Here is a 17,026-nt window from a genome sequence, read left to right on the forward strand (position 1 = left end):
AGTGAAAAAAAATCACATTACTGTACCTGCAAACCTGACATTCTGATGAACTATAACTGATTGTGCACCCTTCAGCAAAATGGCAATGCCATGCTGGTCTTTTCTGTATTTTTAGATGGGGCCTCTACCTCCGCAAGAGGTAGTCCCTATTCTCACAGCTAATGATAGCAGGATCTTTTAAACAATTAAGCATGGAGAAGTGGCTTACTTTTTAATACAAAATCAGTGACATTCCATTTTATGGAATCCTGTTATACCCCTATTGCAACACCACCTTTTTCTCTCCTGTTCCACTAAAAACACAAACAGAGATTCACGATGCAGATGGTTCAGTGGCTCCTGCAAACCTTCGGACACACGCTGAATACTTGTGGTAAAGCACGCGCTTCCCACACTGGCATGCTGCTAATCTAATCAGGTAAGGATCTTACTAGACATGCAAGACACTGTTCTTCCTATCATTTTCAAACATGTAATTATAAATTATGGGTCAGTCTTAAAAGAAAGTGCGATATTTTCTGTTGTCCTTATTTAGAATTGTTGTTCTTGCATCACACAAATTCTGTCACACTAGAGATCATCTACACATAGTGAAATGAGAGGCACTCACCACTCCATATGAGTATGTGTCACATGTTTCAGACACTGGGAGACTTTGGATAACTTCTGGGGCCATCCATGGAAAAGTACCCACTAATGACATGTGTGTTGTATGGGAGTGGAACCTTGAGGCACCAAAATCACAGATCTGGCAAAAATAAATAAAAAATAAACAGATATTAAAGTATCAACCTCATTCATTCGGCATCAAAACATCGAGTCAAGAAGCAGAATCTCTCTACAAATAATTAAAGTGTTCATACCTTTAACACACCATCAGCAGCTATAACAACTGAAAATGAAAATATGATAGGTTACAAGAATGCTATTAAAAATAAACACAATACGGTTTCACAGCAAAAGACTTTGCATTGTATCAAGAAAAATGATCCTACAGTGAGTCAGCACCTGACCATGCACACATGCATGATTATCCTGGTTTCTTTGAGAAGCTTTAGAGAACATCTGCTGAATACCTGCAACCCTCTGAACAAACGCAAAACCTTTCAGGCCTTACTGAGTTCAAAGATAGCAACACAACTATAGCTGAAATACAGATAAACTCCATTCTCCCCAATGTCGTTAGGCTTAAGAAGCAGCTCTCAAAGATTCATTAATAAAAGGAGAAAACTTACAACTGAGGTGAGATCTAGACTTTTTCTGGCTATTATCTCCCCTTATGCATTATTAAAATCTGTGTCCCTCCTATCCCACTACTAGTAGTGAAAGTTTCCGTTAAAAGGCAATGTTCAGCAAATTTCATAAATGGTCATCAACTGCCACGTACAGATTAACCAGAGCAGCTCCACACTGAGTGTGTATTTCTCAAAAGCATGAATATCTGTCAAACCTCAAAACAGGCCACAGTAAAGACAAGATTTTCAGATAAGAAATAATAGGCCTTATCCAGTCTATTGTGTTTGGTGTCTGCCAGCCTTTCCTGGTACTCCACCTTTCCAAATAGAAAAAGGAAGTGAGGAGTGTCCAGGCAACATCTGACAGCTGATAAAGACGGGTACGATTGTGGTCAGCAAGACACAATTTGAAAGAGCCCCCCCCAGTGCTCTAAATGATGCCAGGGACATCTGAGCAACGAAGCTCAGAGAGGATGAGGATGAGGAGGACAGGCTCTTCTGTGCCTCAGCAACTCCTAGTGCAGCTTCACAACAGCCAAGGTGTTAGTTAGTTCTGCATGTTCACAAATCTTAAGTACAGATTTAAACACTACATTAACAGGTTAATTAACAGTAAATCCAGAGTGTTTCAGTGTTTTGCTGCTTTACCATTCCTGGACTTCAGATCCCTGTGGATTACTTTCACTGGAGCTTCCATGTGTAAATAGTGCATTCCTACACAAAACAAGGGAACAATCTAGTTAGGTAGGCTGAGCATGGTCATCACCTATCAGCAGTCATATTTTCTGGTTCCCATTAATTGTCCTTATTACAAGTCGGTAGACCTGTATGCCATACCGATATGCTGCAGGAGAAGCAAAGCTTCCTTCCCATAGTCTACTTTGCATAAAAAAACACTAAGCAAAGCTCATATATCCCTCAGAGCATCTATATGGGTATGTTAATGCTTTTTAATGTTATATTTAGTTATTTTCTCTAAGCTGTTGTCTACACAGGTAAGCCAAGATATGAATTTAGTGTTCATTCATTGGTTTACACCAATTCTCATGTGGTCACAGAGAACACAAAAGACAAAATAGCTTGTTCTGCATTATTATATGAAGAATTTCTGTATGCTTGCTGAGAATAAGCCCTTAGCTTCCTTAGATGTCCCAATTCAAATCAAACATAAGGATAATTATGTACTTTACCTCATAATCACTCTACATTAGCAAAATTATCCTCTTGGGACTCAGGGGCAAACAAGAAGTAAAACTGGCTCATAGAAATTATTCACTCCAGAAATTATTTTGGATTCATAACAACCATGGAACAGATTAAAAAGCAAAGTGAATGGTTTTTTCCTTTTTTTATGTTTGGGGTTTTGGTGTGTTTTTTTATTTTGGTTTGGTTGGGGTTTTTTTACAATTTGAATAAGTAAGTATAGGAGGGTTTTCCTGACTTTGTAGGGAAAGCATCTCCACCTGTACAATTTGCTGGCTGTGTAGGATAGCATTGCTTACCTTTAGCTATGTCAGTTGCCCATGTCATGATATGATCCATATCCATCTCTTCACTTTTGTTACTATTAATGTAATCAAACAGTGAGCCAGCAGAAGCATACTCTGTTAAAAAACAACAACAAACAAACTCGCATGACATTTTAAAACATTGCACCTAAACTGAAAGATCTAATGGAAACTGCCAGTTCCAGAAAGCAGTCAACCTCTGGCTTAATGACAAAGAATTTGGGTTCAGCAGCTAATATAATTAGTAGTGTAGTAGGGGAGTGGTAGTTTGTTCTGATTATCCCAACACAGACATAATCTACTGCTAAGGGTAAAAAAATAAATAAATAAATAAAGTACAATCATATAACAACAGGCATTAAAATGAAATGACATTAGAAAGGTCTGGCATCAAGAAAGCTCAGGCAAACCAGTTCAAATTCCAGAGTTAAAGGTTCTGGATGCTCCTTGTTCAGGATCAACAGGCCTTTTCGTTAACTTCTCTCAACTACACCTACAGCAATCCACAGCAGGATTATATGGGTAAAAACAAGGGCTTTTGGGCCTGTTGGTATTTGCATAACAAAGAATAATTTTTATTTTTTTAAGTAAAACCAGATGTTAAATATATAAGGTTCTGTTAGGAAGAACGAGTTTGCAAAATTTTCTTTTCCTGTTTCCCCATGGAGGAACAGAGTAGCAGATCAAGTCATTTGTTCGTGAAGAAATGGAAGGATGAAACTAGAGGTCTCACCCAGAGGTAAACAGGCCAGATTTCCATGTGCTGCACGTCATGTTCAGCAGCCTAAAGGCTGTAGCTCCTCTGCTTAGTATTTATTAAATAAGCTTTATGTTTATTCAGTATTCATTAAATAAGCTTTATGTTTATTCAGTATTCATTCAGGTTTCACCAAAACCACAGCAGGAGGTTCATGAGTTGAAGCAGCTGATACATTTTCTTTTATCTGGTTGCCAAGCAGAGTGGGCACATGCCACCCAGTGTAGCCCAAGTAGCACAAAGGCCAGGGGGATGCAAGGAGCAACTCCAAATTTTTCATCCCTCTCTCCCAAGGCTACTCAGTGTGTTTCTCAGGCAGAATTTAAAATCTACTCACAAGACTCCTAAAATCTTCATACCTAAGGTGGCAAACCAGGTGGTATACAACTGAAATGCTTAATTTTGGCCATTTCAAACCAGCCACAAAATCATTCCCTCTAAGACTACATCAAACGTATCCGAATTGTTGTTAATATTAACCAATGTACGATACATGATAGGCTAAACGCGTAAAAAATAAACATTGCTTCTCATCAAGGCAATCAACACCACTAGGAGATTGCCACGTGGAGAAGGAAACTCTGGGAGGAAACTGAAGCTGCAGCCTACAACATGGTAGATCATATGAGAAGATTACAGCACTAAATGAAAGGAAAAAGGGAGAAAACAGGAAGTCCTTCGAAAGTAAACACTCAAGTGGCAAGTTAGTTTTGCATCATTACTGCAGGACCTCCCACTGAAAGGAGCCTCTGCAGGAGACAGAAGTGTTGCTTCTGATGTCACTGAAAGAGGAGTAAGCTGCTGATCTGCACATTTCCTCAATGAAAACATAAGCTTTTTTTACCCATGATGTCATCATTGTCTTATAAATGGGTTCTTCAGGAATAGGTTGGCTGCATGCTTTGCATGCCTGTACAATGCACAATTTGATCCACCAGGGTCAGGGACAACTCAGCTGCCCGAGCCCTTTGCCACTGTGTGAACGCAGGCAAGTAAGCTTCAATCAACAAAGCTCCATCCTTTAGTATTTCTTCTACATATTTATGGTGCCGCAGGTTTTTACTAGGAGCTTATGGATTCGGAATTCATATCGCGAGGATAATTTTCTTTCAAAAACGGAAAAGAGGTATTTGCTTTAGAAAAAAAGAAGCTCTGAATGCCTGAGTGGGCCCACCCTGTGATGGGCTGTGGGATACACCGCACGTTTCTGTGCGGACGGGGGGCACAAGCTCCAAGAACCTTCTGGGAGGAGGCAGCTGTGGTTAAAAACCAGATCTGAAAGCTAGGCATCGAGATTGCTGTTGACAGGGGCAGCCAATGACATCTAGAATGACATGATCCACGTTAGCAGCTCACCGGGCAGGATAATCAGTTATAACACTGACATACATCCCAGCAGGGAAACGTGTTTTGACTGCAGATGGAGCCTTTCTCAGAGAACTCTTTGACAATCCCACATAAGACATTACATGCAGCTAACGCTTGGTACATGCCAATGCTTGGCTGAATGCCCTCATCTCCATCGCTCTGAAGAAACATTAGTTTCTCAGGATTTCTTCTTGTTTGGGATTTTCCCTCATAAGAAACAGATGTCTGACTAAATACAGGATTAAGTCTGCAACACTGAAGGCCATCCAGAAGATCACAGAGTGAAAATCCCTCTAAAAGATATTTCAAGCACAATTAACATTTCTTTTCTCAGTAGCTATTCTCTCATTGAAAATGGTGTAGGGAAATGGAGCCTTGCTTCCCTTCCAGCCCATGGGACTCCAGTCTCCTTGGAAGTTGCAGGAAGAACCAATGCAGTTTGTTAAAAAAAAAAGCTTTTTTCTTTAGCCAGGGTGGAATCAGAGCTCCCTGAGTAATAAAGTGGTTGGACTACAGAGCACAGTCTCCTTCTCATAGATGGTTAAAGAGTCCCCATTCTCAATAACATAACGACCTACTGTAGCTGCTGTCTGTCCTGTGACTGGCAAGCAGGTCAGATGTCCTCTGGACACTGACCTTTTGTGACATCAAAGTGAGGACTTTCTGATCCAGATATCATGCTCAGGTTTTGATTACACACCTCCTTTGTTACTCTGCTCACTGGTTTACGTTTGTTACAATTACACTGTAAATCATAGTAAAATTACCTTACTTGATTTATTAGCTTTCTATTATTTTTATTGCTTCAAAAAGGTATCCAAGTTCCCGTCTAGATGCTATCACCAGTGCATCCTCTGGGTGGTGTAGACTGTGGTCACTCCCGTGCACCTCTGCAGTGCTGGTTGCAAGACCGTGACCTCCCTGTAAGTAAAGCTTCCCATGCTCTGAACAGGGCTGCACCTCTGATGTGCTCCCACCGGATTACACTGCCATCTACTGTGATAACTGGACGTCTAAGAGACAGGTAGAAATAACTGAATTTTCACAGGTTCTGTCCACCATCTGAGAAACAACAGAACCCAGAAGGGCAGTGTTTCAAACTGGTATTAGGCTATGCTACATGCAAAGACTACTCTTTGCATCAAACTCTTTGAAGTGTTACAGGCATGCCAAAACATGCCTCCTAATCCACGCTTTCATGGGGTTTACCTCTCCAAACATTGTTTCAGCTGACTGCAGATGTCTTTGCTTTGGGTTTGTTTTCTACTACTATATTACCTAGTTTCTCCCAGTTTCTCCAATAGAGGAATGGGAGAAATTACATTATCTGCAATGTAATTTTGTATCTCAACCAACTCCCAAGACAAGGGAAGGAAGCTTAAAGTGGCGATAGAAAAAAACAAAACAAAAAACAAACAACACAAAACCCAACCTCCACGTAATTCTAGGAATCCCAGAACAAATGAAACCTAGGTTCCAGTGAATAAAGGGAGCTGTCTTAGGGTGTCTAATAAACCCTTGACTCTTTCAAGCTCTTCCCATGGCTGGAAAGTTCCCAATGCAGATTCTCCTATTTTCACTACAGGCAGAATTCACAGTGCAGCTTTGCTCTGAGCAGACTCTTAGCCATCCCTTTTCACAGAACTTGCCGAACTTCACACCATGAAAACCTCTACTTCTGTCATGTTAGTTAAAATGGAAAAGCAATTCACAGAACAGAGTGAAAGTTTCTGTTTAAAGGAGTGCTGAGTTTGTGCACTGAGAACCCCCCAGGCTCCAACTGCCTCTGGGCTGCTCCCAGCCTGGTTCCCACCTCCAGCACTCCCATTTACATTGAGGCAGGTGGTGCTGAGCACTCTAACATTCAAAGGCGGCCAGAACAGTTAGGAAAATACTGAAACTGAGTAAAGCTAATGCCTTGTAACATTGGAGTTTTACAGAATCAAGACAAAGGTCGGACAAAAATCCTTACCTGTAACTATGCCATAATTTGGAGGTTCAATGACAGCTCCATAGAACTGAATGATGTTTTTGTGACTGAGCACACTGAGTATTTCCGCCTGTTGAAACCAACCAAACAAAAAATTTAGACAATTAAGAACGAGGCATTCACTATAATAGTTTATTTTATATCCAAGTGGATATACATACATACATATACACACACATATATAAAACATATATATATATAAAACACACAGGTATCTAGGAAAGACTGTCCACAAATGCTTGGCAACTGAAAACCTCACAAGGGCATGTGGCAGATGAACACATAGTATGTTTGGGGGAAAAAAAAAATAAATAAATTTTCAGACTATTCTTTCATGGCCAAGGCACAGCTGTAGAAGTTAAGCCTTTGGAAAAACTGAAGGCCTTGGAAAACTTTGCTCAAAGAAAGATCTGGGATTTTTGGCAGAGTTGCAGCAGTCCTATCCAGAATTTGTGTTTATGTACAAAGTACTATGGGTTCAGTCAGTCCAGCGCTTCAGGCTGTTAGAGCATGCCATGCACACACAGCTCCGTCCAATGTTTACTGGAAACGTGGAGTTTCCAGGCATGCGCTGTGGAGTCTGATCGAATACACACAGCAAGCATGCTTGAGATTGCCAAACAGTCAGCATTGCAGTTGAAACTGCTCCTCAGAATAGGCTGCACGTTTGGAAGTTCTGGATAAATACACAAAACCTTCGAATTCCACTTGTACAATGCTTCTAGGTTTGAGAAGGAGACTGTGACAGAATGAGAACATATCCACAGAAATTAAGACATATAGTCCCTGTGGTTTTTGAGAGAAAAGGAGGTCAGATGTCTCCTTTGAGGTCTCTCAAGAGTTTCACCTCTGTAGTATATTAAAATAAATACTCAAGAGATTTTAGACACGTTTTTACACAAATGTAAGTATTCTGTAAATACAGATATATACCATTATATATTTTTCTCTACAGCAATGTATTACTTTAACACTCTGAGATTGTGTTAACTCTATACCAGTCAAGAGCATCGAACAAGAACAGAATTACAATCAATTCCTCTGAACTTATCAAAAGTATCTGATCTGACAGATCCCTTCTCAGATCCCTTGACTGGCTGTAGGAGTGTTGCTGTTTACTTGCAGGAGAGTCTTCCCACTTTTACTTAGTGTGAATTAAATTATTTTGTAGTCTTGTAGATTCACTGAAAACAGGAAGACTATAGCAGCTTTGATGCAGAAAACCATCGTACATCAGTTAGTGCTACCATAATAAACGTATAGACATAGCAAACCAGTTTATTTTTGGCCTATGGTTTACAGCTGGTACCACAACACATGTGCGTAACTGCGCGATGACAGATAAAGGCGTCAGATGGCTCAATTTTTTTGCTGTTGTTGTTTAAAGCTTTTTCTGAGTAACTTCAATGCAGTTTTAAATTAAGACCTTTATCTTTAGCTAATGCACCGACATTTACACATATTCAATTAGATCTTTAGCTATAGCTTTGAACTTAACTTGGATTGCACTAGTTCTTCATGCTGCTTAGCCTGCTCAGCAAGGGAAACAGTATTACTGTGAAGTGAGTCATCTTTTTTTCACTATACCAAAAAAGTAATTTTTTTTAATGTATGCTGTGTTCAGCAAATCATACTGCAGACTGACTCACCTACAAGTCCACAAAATAATTTAATTGGCAACTATCTAAGCAAATGTGGGAAGACTCACCTGCAGTTAGACAGCAACACTCCTACAGCCAGTTGAGGGATCCGAGAAGGGATCTGTCAGCTCAGCAAGGGATCTGTGGGCAGAAGCAGCTCTGCCCGCCGGCCGCAGCCCCAGCAGCCCCCCAAGGCAGGGGGGACTCCAGCAGCAGCACCAGCACTGCCCGTTTCACAAGCTGTACCTCCCACCTCCCTCAGTAGCCTGGAGGATGCAGATGACAGCCTACTTATTCACAACTCCACATCCGTGGGCTAGAAAACGCCAGACCCTTATAGTGAAAAAACTATTGTTATTATGCTTTTATCTTCTTTAGGGAATATTAAATTGGGGAATGTCCTCTCATTCCTATCAGCATTACTGCCAGCTATCCAGGAGACCTAATACTCCTTGAGTGACTACGTGAATATTGTTAGAAATGAGACAGGAATACCAGGCCACAAACAACATTAGACAAACTATCTAGATCATCTTTTCTTGAACACCTTGGTCATGAGGAGTGGAATAAAACTATCTTCTTGTACAGTACTTAAAAATCCATGTCTTCCAAGTGCTGTGCACACAACCCGCTGGTGTTTAGAATGCATGTACCTCAACAGGTTGTTAAATTGACTGGTCTCACATTTAACTTTCCTATGGCATAATGTACTTAGGTCCTGGCTACAGAAGTAGTGCTAGATAAACCTTTTTAGAGAATGATTAAAAATGCCACGTGATGAACACATCCAAGTGCCATAGCTCCCTATTCCACTGCAGCAATGTGCAGAACCCAGTGACTGTCCTCCGCCTCACAGAACATGCTGCTGGATCCAGTAAAAGCCCACCCAAGTCACTGGACAGGAGGGGCTGCACTGCAGCCACACCACCAGCAAAACCAAGGTCTACCAGGGCTACCATGAGATGGACAACAAGCCAGACAGGAGCACTGGGCCATGAGGAGGATGATGAGTTCTTCGCTGCTGCCAGGCATACTGACACACAGTGATTTTATTACATGGAAATTAAAAAATAATTATTTTCTATTATTATCTTATTTGCAGTATATTACACACTAAGATCACATTCCAGGAGTATGAAGAAATGCTGTGTCGACCACGGCTAATGGTGGGGCCATCATCTTCACATCAATGTTCATACCCTAAACTGGGATTTAACAGACACCAAAGCAAGCTTCCATCTAAGAATAAGGAAAGGCACCTACTAATTGCCCACCGATATCCCAAATTAAGAACTGGGGGAAAAAGTTGCCAAGTCTTTCTAAGGACCATTACTTCTGAAAAATCCTTTCTAAACATTTTTAATCACTCTGCTGTTGTTAGCGCTAGCCATTCTAGACTATTCCTTTCATGTTTTGCTCTTTTCAGTTGCTGTAGATCAGCTGTGAACTCTATTAGCCAATTTAAAGACATTTATTTCTTACAGTGAGAACCAGATGCAAGTCAATCCACATCTTTGAAGCTTTTGTTCTTTTTTTGACAAGAAGGTGCTATATTTCAATGAAAGACTGCCTTTCAGATAGCAAATTACAAAGCGGTGGTTAAAGACCGGTATTTCAAAGGTCTCTTAGGCACTTACAAGAATATTTAGAATCACCTTTATGCATCAAACTCATACTTAAATCCAAAATGCCTAAATGCTTGGAAAAAAATTCTGCTATGCCTAAAGGCCACTGAAGAAGCCAGCCCTCACTGGCTTGGGCATGACCCACTCACTTCCCTTGGTAAAGCTGCTATCTATCTTACGCAACTTAAATGAGCATCAATTTCCTTCCTAAAGCCATGGTGATGGCAAGTAACAAGTCTTCAGTTGTTTCATTACATTACTTTTTTGTGTGAAAGATTTTTTTTTTTTTTAAATGTTGGATCAAAGCAGAAGTAGAAGGAGCTCAGCTGAAGGAAAGGCAGAATCCAAACACTAAATACAAACTCCTTGGACATAACATACAGACACAGTCAGACACACAAGGTGACTGCAGTGGAGTTGAATATCACGCCTAGTCCCATGATAAGCTTAGTCACAGCCTGGTACTGATCATCAAACCATGCTAAAACCATTCACTCTGTACTTACACCACATGTGTGGGTGAAATTATGTCCCTCTCCTGAGTCCCGCTGAACGGAATTACAGACCAGATGCCATTTCTTGAAGGCACACGGATTTAGAAGTCTAAACAAACCTAATCCACTGTTTACATAATTCAACCACTATCATGAAATCCAAAGTCAGAACAAATTACACTAAAAACCTTTTAATTAATTCTCACCTACTGGCTCCTGTAGTGTTACTATAAATCAAATGCAATTCATAAGACAACCCAGGTCATAAGACCTAGGAACTCAGGTAATGCCTCAGTGTACAAACTAATTGCGTCCTATGAACCATGGTCTAGGGCACAGTGCTTACCAGCTGATTTATTTTTATGTCTGTTTAATCTCTGCTTATTGACATACATGAAAATGTCAATTACATCATCTATGACTGACATCACCCTACAGCTGCTTCTAGACCTGCTAGTACTGCTCTTAACCTTCTAGTACAAACAACTACACACGAATACTCATATCCTCAGTATTTTCAGCAGGCAAAACTAGGGTCCTTCCCTAGGCCTTGTCTGCGTTCAACAATTGCTGAACAGAAACCACCGATGTAGATTTTGAGTGGGGCCAACAGCAGATGAGGGGGCAAAGCAAGCTACCTGGGCAGCACGGTCTCGTTAGGAGCAGCACAAGCCTCAGCTCACTGAGATGACCCAAGTCCTGTCTTGCTTTGACTCTGTCCAGTGCCACTGCAGCAAGAGCAGCAAACGCAGCTTTAAGCTCTGATGAGATCTTCAAGGTCGGCGCTGACTGCAGATGTGGGCAAGAGCCACCTAATGCTGAGCTGGCATTACTCGGGAACGCAGACGAGGCCCTATCGTCAGATCTTTAATTGCAGCCGCAAAGGCAGTAAGGATGTGGATGGAGGCACTTTGCGTACAGCTGTGTTGTTGCCTGCCAGCTACTCATACCAGCTGCAGCTGCTCTTGATAGACCTCCCTATCCCAAAGGCAGCTAAACTTAGCAAAGACCAAACGACTCAGCATATTTTAGTTACTCTAGTCCTCCTTGGAAATACGTTAGAAAGTTGTTACACTTCTGGTCAAGAGAAATGATCAACAGTTTGGGCTAGCAGCCTATTCCAGCAGCACAGCTGGATCTGCAACAGAACATCTGTCCACAGAGTTTTTTCAGTGTCAACAGACTTTTTTGCTTGGGTCCAAGCAAACTGGGCCCACAGCAACTTAATCACCATTTCTTCCAGGTCCCTTTGGAGCCGCTGGCCAGAGAGGACAAAGTATGGCCATCCTTCCACCCTGGTCTGAGCACACTGGTTTAGGATTAACACAGGAAGTAACTGCAGCCCCTTGTGAGACCATTGGGTCAGGCAGCAGCCAACTAACTCTCCTGTTAATAAATCAGTTCACTGCACAGCAAGAGGCACCTTCACTCCATGTGAAATTACGGGGCTAGATATGGTCAGCTACTTAATGAATCTGATTAATATAACTTCTTTAACTATCTTCTAGTACTTATTATTACATTGTGCAATAGTTTGGTTATTTAATTTTCCAAAGAAATGTTTGCCATGTTTATTAAGCAGATATTCAGACACACTTAAGGCAGCTTTGAAAAGACATTTTTTCCTAAGTCTTGTAGCATTTTAAAGGCTTTGACTTTGTCGTGTTCTTGGGAGAGTTGCAACTTAGCTATTCTCAGGGGGTTTTACAGTCTAATAAAAGGGCAGCTGGAAGAGGCCAGCTGATATTTTATTAAAATCATTCTATTTACTGACAACCACATACAAAAAAGATACAGAATGCTAACACAAATCAATCCCAAACCTTTATTTCCAGATTCCTGCTCAAAAATACATTCAGTCTGTGTCCACTTCCAGTGTCTCAGGAATGCTCTCTTGTGAATTCACTGATGTCTAATAAGGGATGATGTCTCTTATAATACATTAGCTTCTCTAAATAAGATGATGTTTAGGGCTCATTTACAGACGCAATACTAAGACAATCAGCATCTAAACCCACAGTTGAGCTACAAACCACTAGTAAAATAAGCATCTTAGAATCCTACAGGCTTATGATTTTTTAATGTAATGCTGACAAATCATTAAGCCAAAAAATTGCATGCTTTTTCACAAGATATTTATATGCTTTACATGCTTTAATATAAATATTATACAGCCTCATGATGATTCTTTTTAAAATCACATTAAGGTTTTGATAGAAGCCAGAAATTACCCACAGCAGATAATTTTTACTACTTCACTGTTTCTGTCCTCTCAAAAATTAAACTGAATATAATTCTTAATGAGCAGGATATAGAAACAGTTTACGTAATTTAGCTCTTTCTGGATTATTATCATGCTGTAGTCCTAGACAACTAATGTTCTATCATTGCTAACAAATGTTCCTCTCAATGTGCAACAAATGAAGGGATACGTAAATAATTTTAGAAATCTAAAACTACTAAGAAGAATTTTACACCAGGGATGTCATGCAATTTTTCCAGTTTTTTAACATTAAAAAGAAAATCAAGCAGATACAAAATAAAAATTTAGGACTTTGCCTACTGTTTTGTCTGTTCTCATACATTTTTGTAAGAAAAAAAATCCATAAAGGTTTTGTGCTTTGGGGTCCCCAAAAAGAAAGCTATTAATAAGCAAAGCATACTGATTATCCAGTTCAGAGAACATTTGTCAAACCTATTAAACTGTCTTTGATATTAATAAGCAAGAGGAAAACCATATGACCATGGTAAAGCCAAAGAGTCCTCAGTGAGATTTTTTTAACTGCAAACAAGCAGAGTTGCCATATGCTTTGATGAGCGCTGTGGGTACCCTCCCAGCACAAATGCGATACCACCCCTTTCAAAAGGCAGGCATAGTTCTTAAAACTAGGGTTGCATATCACTTAAAGCCGTGTGAGTTTGAGGTTCTGTTTTAGTATTCATTTAGAGGATCACTTATCTGAAATAAAAGCTATTTTCTATAGCCCATTAACAAGTGAAAACTCTGTCAGCATTTGTTACATCTTAGAAGACAGCCATCTATTTGGTGTTACAGGGATACTATTTCACAAACCACGCAGAAAAGAAGGGTTAAATTACATTCTCAGATTGATGCCACCAGCACTTCTGTAAACAACAGAATTAAATTCTGGTAAGTACATCTACAATGATGTACAGAACATGTATTTAAAAGCATTTTGATTGAGCAAATGTTTCAAAGCATCAAATTTGCATCCAAAATTATGTCCTACGCTGTTACAAGTCCCAGAGATTAAAAGTAGAAATATAAAAAAAACCTAATAAATTCTCATTGCTATATAATCATCTTACCATTACTTTAAATTCATTGTTTTATATCACCACACAACTCTCATTTTTGAAATATTGCGGTAGAAACACATACTTTAAATACCTCATATTGACTTTTACATTGCAATCTTGAAGAAAGGAAAAAAAAAAGCACATTACCAAGATACCTCAATTCTGTTAAACTGTCATAACGTACCACACTGAAGGAATATGGTCATAAATTTATTATGTGCTGTTACAGGTTCATCCCATCTTAGGAAATTTACTTTAAAATATTTCATTTGCACCATGCTGCACCAAATGTGAGTATGACTACTTTTGGAGGTAAGGAACACTGTAGGACATGTTAATAGTAAAATATATCAGATATTGACCATTTGAAAAGAAAACTCAGTTTTACAATCTCCTATAACTTTTTATAGCAACCTTTGCACATAACTTGGCAGTTCCAAGGATAATTTGAAGGCTATGGAGTACTGTCTAGTGAATTCAGAACATCCCTGACAAAACACTGCAGAGGAAAGCAGGTTGGTCCCTCCAAAAATCACGGTGAGATCTCTCCTTGTGACGTAGCAGCAGACCTCCTGCCTTACACAGAAAGAAGGAGTCAGATGAAGCTAACTGGCTCCATCCTGCCAGTGACGTACATCAGCTGAGTACAATAACCACATGGAGCACACCCAGCAGTAACCAAACCATTGCAGGATCCTGGTGTTGGTCTTCCTCATGATGGGGGTTAAAAACTTGGAATCAATGAGAGAAGAGGTTGATAACAGAAGCTGCAGCATTTTGGACAAAAGGAAGCACGGGCACTTCCTGCAGAAAATCCTTACAGAAGGTTTAATGAGTTTGAAAATGACATTTTGAGTTACAACTACACTGTCATTTACAAAAAAAAAAAAAAGGCACAAAGATCATGGACAAATAACTCATTTTCACACAGATTTCAACTAGAAATCTACAACGTCCAAACATATCCCACAGGAGTGTTACATTTTGCAGCATATTGCTTGAGATTGTATCAGCATTTAATATTAAGGTACCTGATAAAGGGAGATCTGCCAAGAACAAGAGTAGTAGTTTGGATTTCACTAGTTTTATTCACAGTTAGTAAAACCCTTCAAAACACACATAAACTATGTTTTTGTAATGGTGTAAGATTTTAGAAATGAGCAATGTCCTGCAATATTATAAATATTTCATTCAGGCATATTTAGAGTAAGAAGCTGGCTCCAGCTGCAAAGCAATCCCAGCAATTGAATAGAAACAATAGATGAATGGACTAAACAGCAGGTTTGAATTACCTGAGCTCCCATAGAGCAGTGTATTTTCAGCAATCATCATTTCTCTTCTCAATGTTGGGAAATTTTCACATTTACTCACAATCATTTTGAACACAAACCTGTTTTGACTACAGAGTACAGCAACAAAACCCACAACATCTCTGAAATACAAGGGAATAACAAAACATGAAACTCTGACTCTGCTTGCTCCACAGGTGAGCAGGTATCATGGCTGATACACAATACTTAAATCTTTCCAGACCCAACAAATTGAAAAATATTCAAGGAAATTATTTCTGAGATCAAAGCCACTATAAGTCTCATAAGACATTCTGGTATGACAGTGATGGGCAAAACCAATCCCCTCTCAAGGAGTCTCCTGCAGTGCTTAGGAGCAATAGAAGAGAAAATAACATCAAAAGGTATCTGGAGAAAGGCCATGTCTACACATATCCAGCTAGAGCAGTGATTTTTCTGAGGTTTGCAGAGTATTACTAAGGGATTTGGATAAAATAACTTAGAAGAACAAGTCCAATCTCATTATACAGTGGCTTTTGCTGAACAATTAGCACAGATTCCAACAGAGACAGCAGCAGCTATACTGATGGATCCTGATCCAGTCCTCTAAAGCAGCTATGATCTTTCCACTGAAGTACTTTCTCAAACTTGATCATGAAAACTGTAATTTAATCAAGGAAAAAAATTGTCATGTTCTTGATAAGCACCTACTTTAAGCCCATCTTAGAGCAGATAAACCCAACCTACTGTAGCTAATGATAGGTACAGCACTTGATGGGGATCCCTCTTACTGGAATCCCAGGGATTTTTATAATTCCAGAAAACATTCGTCACTCAGACAGGCTGAGCCCACCCTCATGAAAACAGCACATCACAAGATGTGTTACCTCCCTGTTATATGCTAACAGCAACTGATGGGGAACCATGTGGGTTCTGCTTTCCACACGGGCTATCAGTGCTCTGTAGAAGGCTCTCCCCAGTTATCACTCAAAAATGACCTAACCTCTACAGAAAAGCAAAGAATCGCTCCCCATCCAGGGATGACCTACTTTGAAAAGACCCAAAACTTTCAGTGCAGAAATTCTGGCTGCGACCAGCTGGCATAAAAGAAAGTAGAAGTAGCTGCCAGCTACAGATGTTCTTCTGCTGAAGCGTCTGAGTGTCCTCCACGGACAAGAAGCATTTTTCATGCCACGTTTACCTATGCCATAGCACAAGCTCACAAAATACGGGGTTTTCAAGAAAATGAGCTGTCACCATAATCTGAATCTCTGACTGCTGTGCATTACCTGAATGACACACATCATGGTTTTATGTGCAACGGTCCCGATAATCCACTATGAAGCAGGGTGAAGTCTTCACCATGAATCTGCTTCCAGTTTTGGTTTTACCATGTACTAGCAACAGATCACCTTCCTGAATCCAGAGCAGCAAGCTTTCTCTGTGATTTACCAGGTCTTCTTTCTCTTTACTACGACTTAAGTATCCTTCCTCAGGTTACAGCCAGATCTCCCTTTCACCTTGCTGAGATTAGCAAGAACACAAACAAGAAGAGTCTCTGGGAACACGGGACTCCCAGCTCCACCAAAATCTGACTTGTACCTTCTCCAACTAAGTATGACTGCCATTCAGCCAGGACCAGGCCATCAAGCAAGAGCCAGAACAACAGACTTCACAGCAGCTCTCTGCCTATGTCCACACTACCACCTAGACCACCATGGATCAGAATCTCCATTCCCAACAAAACTAAAGTTTCAGGACATATATGTCTTACCTGCTTTTCAGAAAAGTTACTCTTC

General features: G+C 40.1%; 1 protein-coding gene across 5 annotated transcripts in view; it reads right to left on the bottom strand.

Moving 5' to 3' along the window:
* Nucleotides 1-17,026, bottom strand: part of MAP3K20 (mitogen-activated protein kinase kinase kinase 20) — a 91,947-nt gene that overhangs the window by 53,214 nt on the left and 21,707 nt on the right. For all 5 annotated transcript variants that reach the window (XM_075756644.1, XM_075756642.1, XM_075756643.1 and 2 more), the window contains exons 3-7: nucleotides 6,841-6,928; nucleotides 2,738-2,839; nucleotides 1,884-1,949; nucleotides 864-892; nucleotides 611-748 (exon numbers count right to left, since the gene is read on the bottom strand). In XM_075756644.1, the coding sequence (XP_075612759.1) occupies nucleotides 611-748; nucleotides 864-892; nucleotides 1,884-1,949; nucleotides 2,738-2,839; nucleotides 6,841-6,928 (423 nt within the window). The remainder of the gene's footprint in view (nucleotides 1-610; nucleotides 749-863; nucleotides 893-1,883; nucleotides 1,950-2,737; nucleotides 2,840-6,840; nucleotides 6,929-17,026) is intronic.

Source organism: Balearica regulorum, chromosome 6 (genome assembly GCF_011004875.1).
Source record: "Balearica regulorum gibbericeps isolate bBalReg1 chromosome 6, bBalReg1.pri, whole genome shotgun sequence".
Classification (NCBI taxonomy): domain Eukaryota; kingdom Metazoa; phylum Chordata; class Aves; order Gruiformes; family Gruidae; genus Balearica; species Balearica regulorum.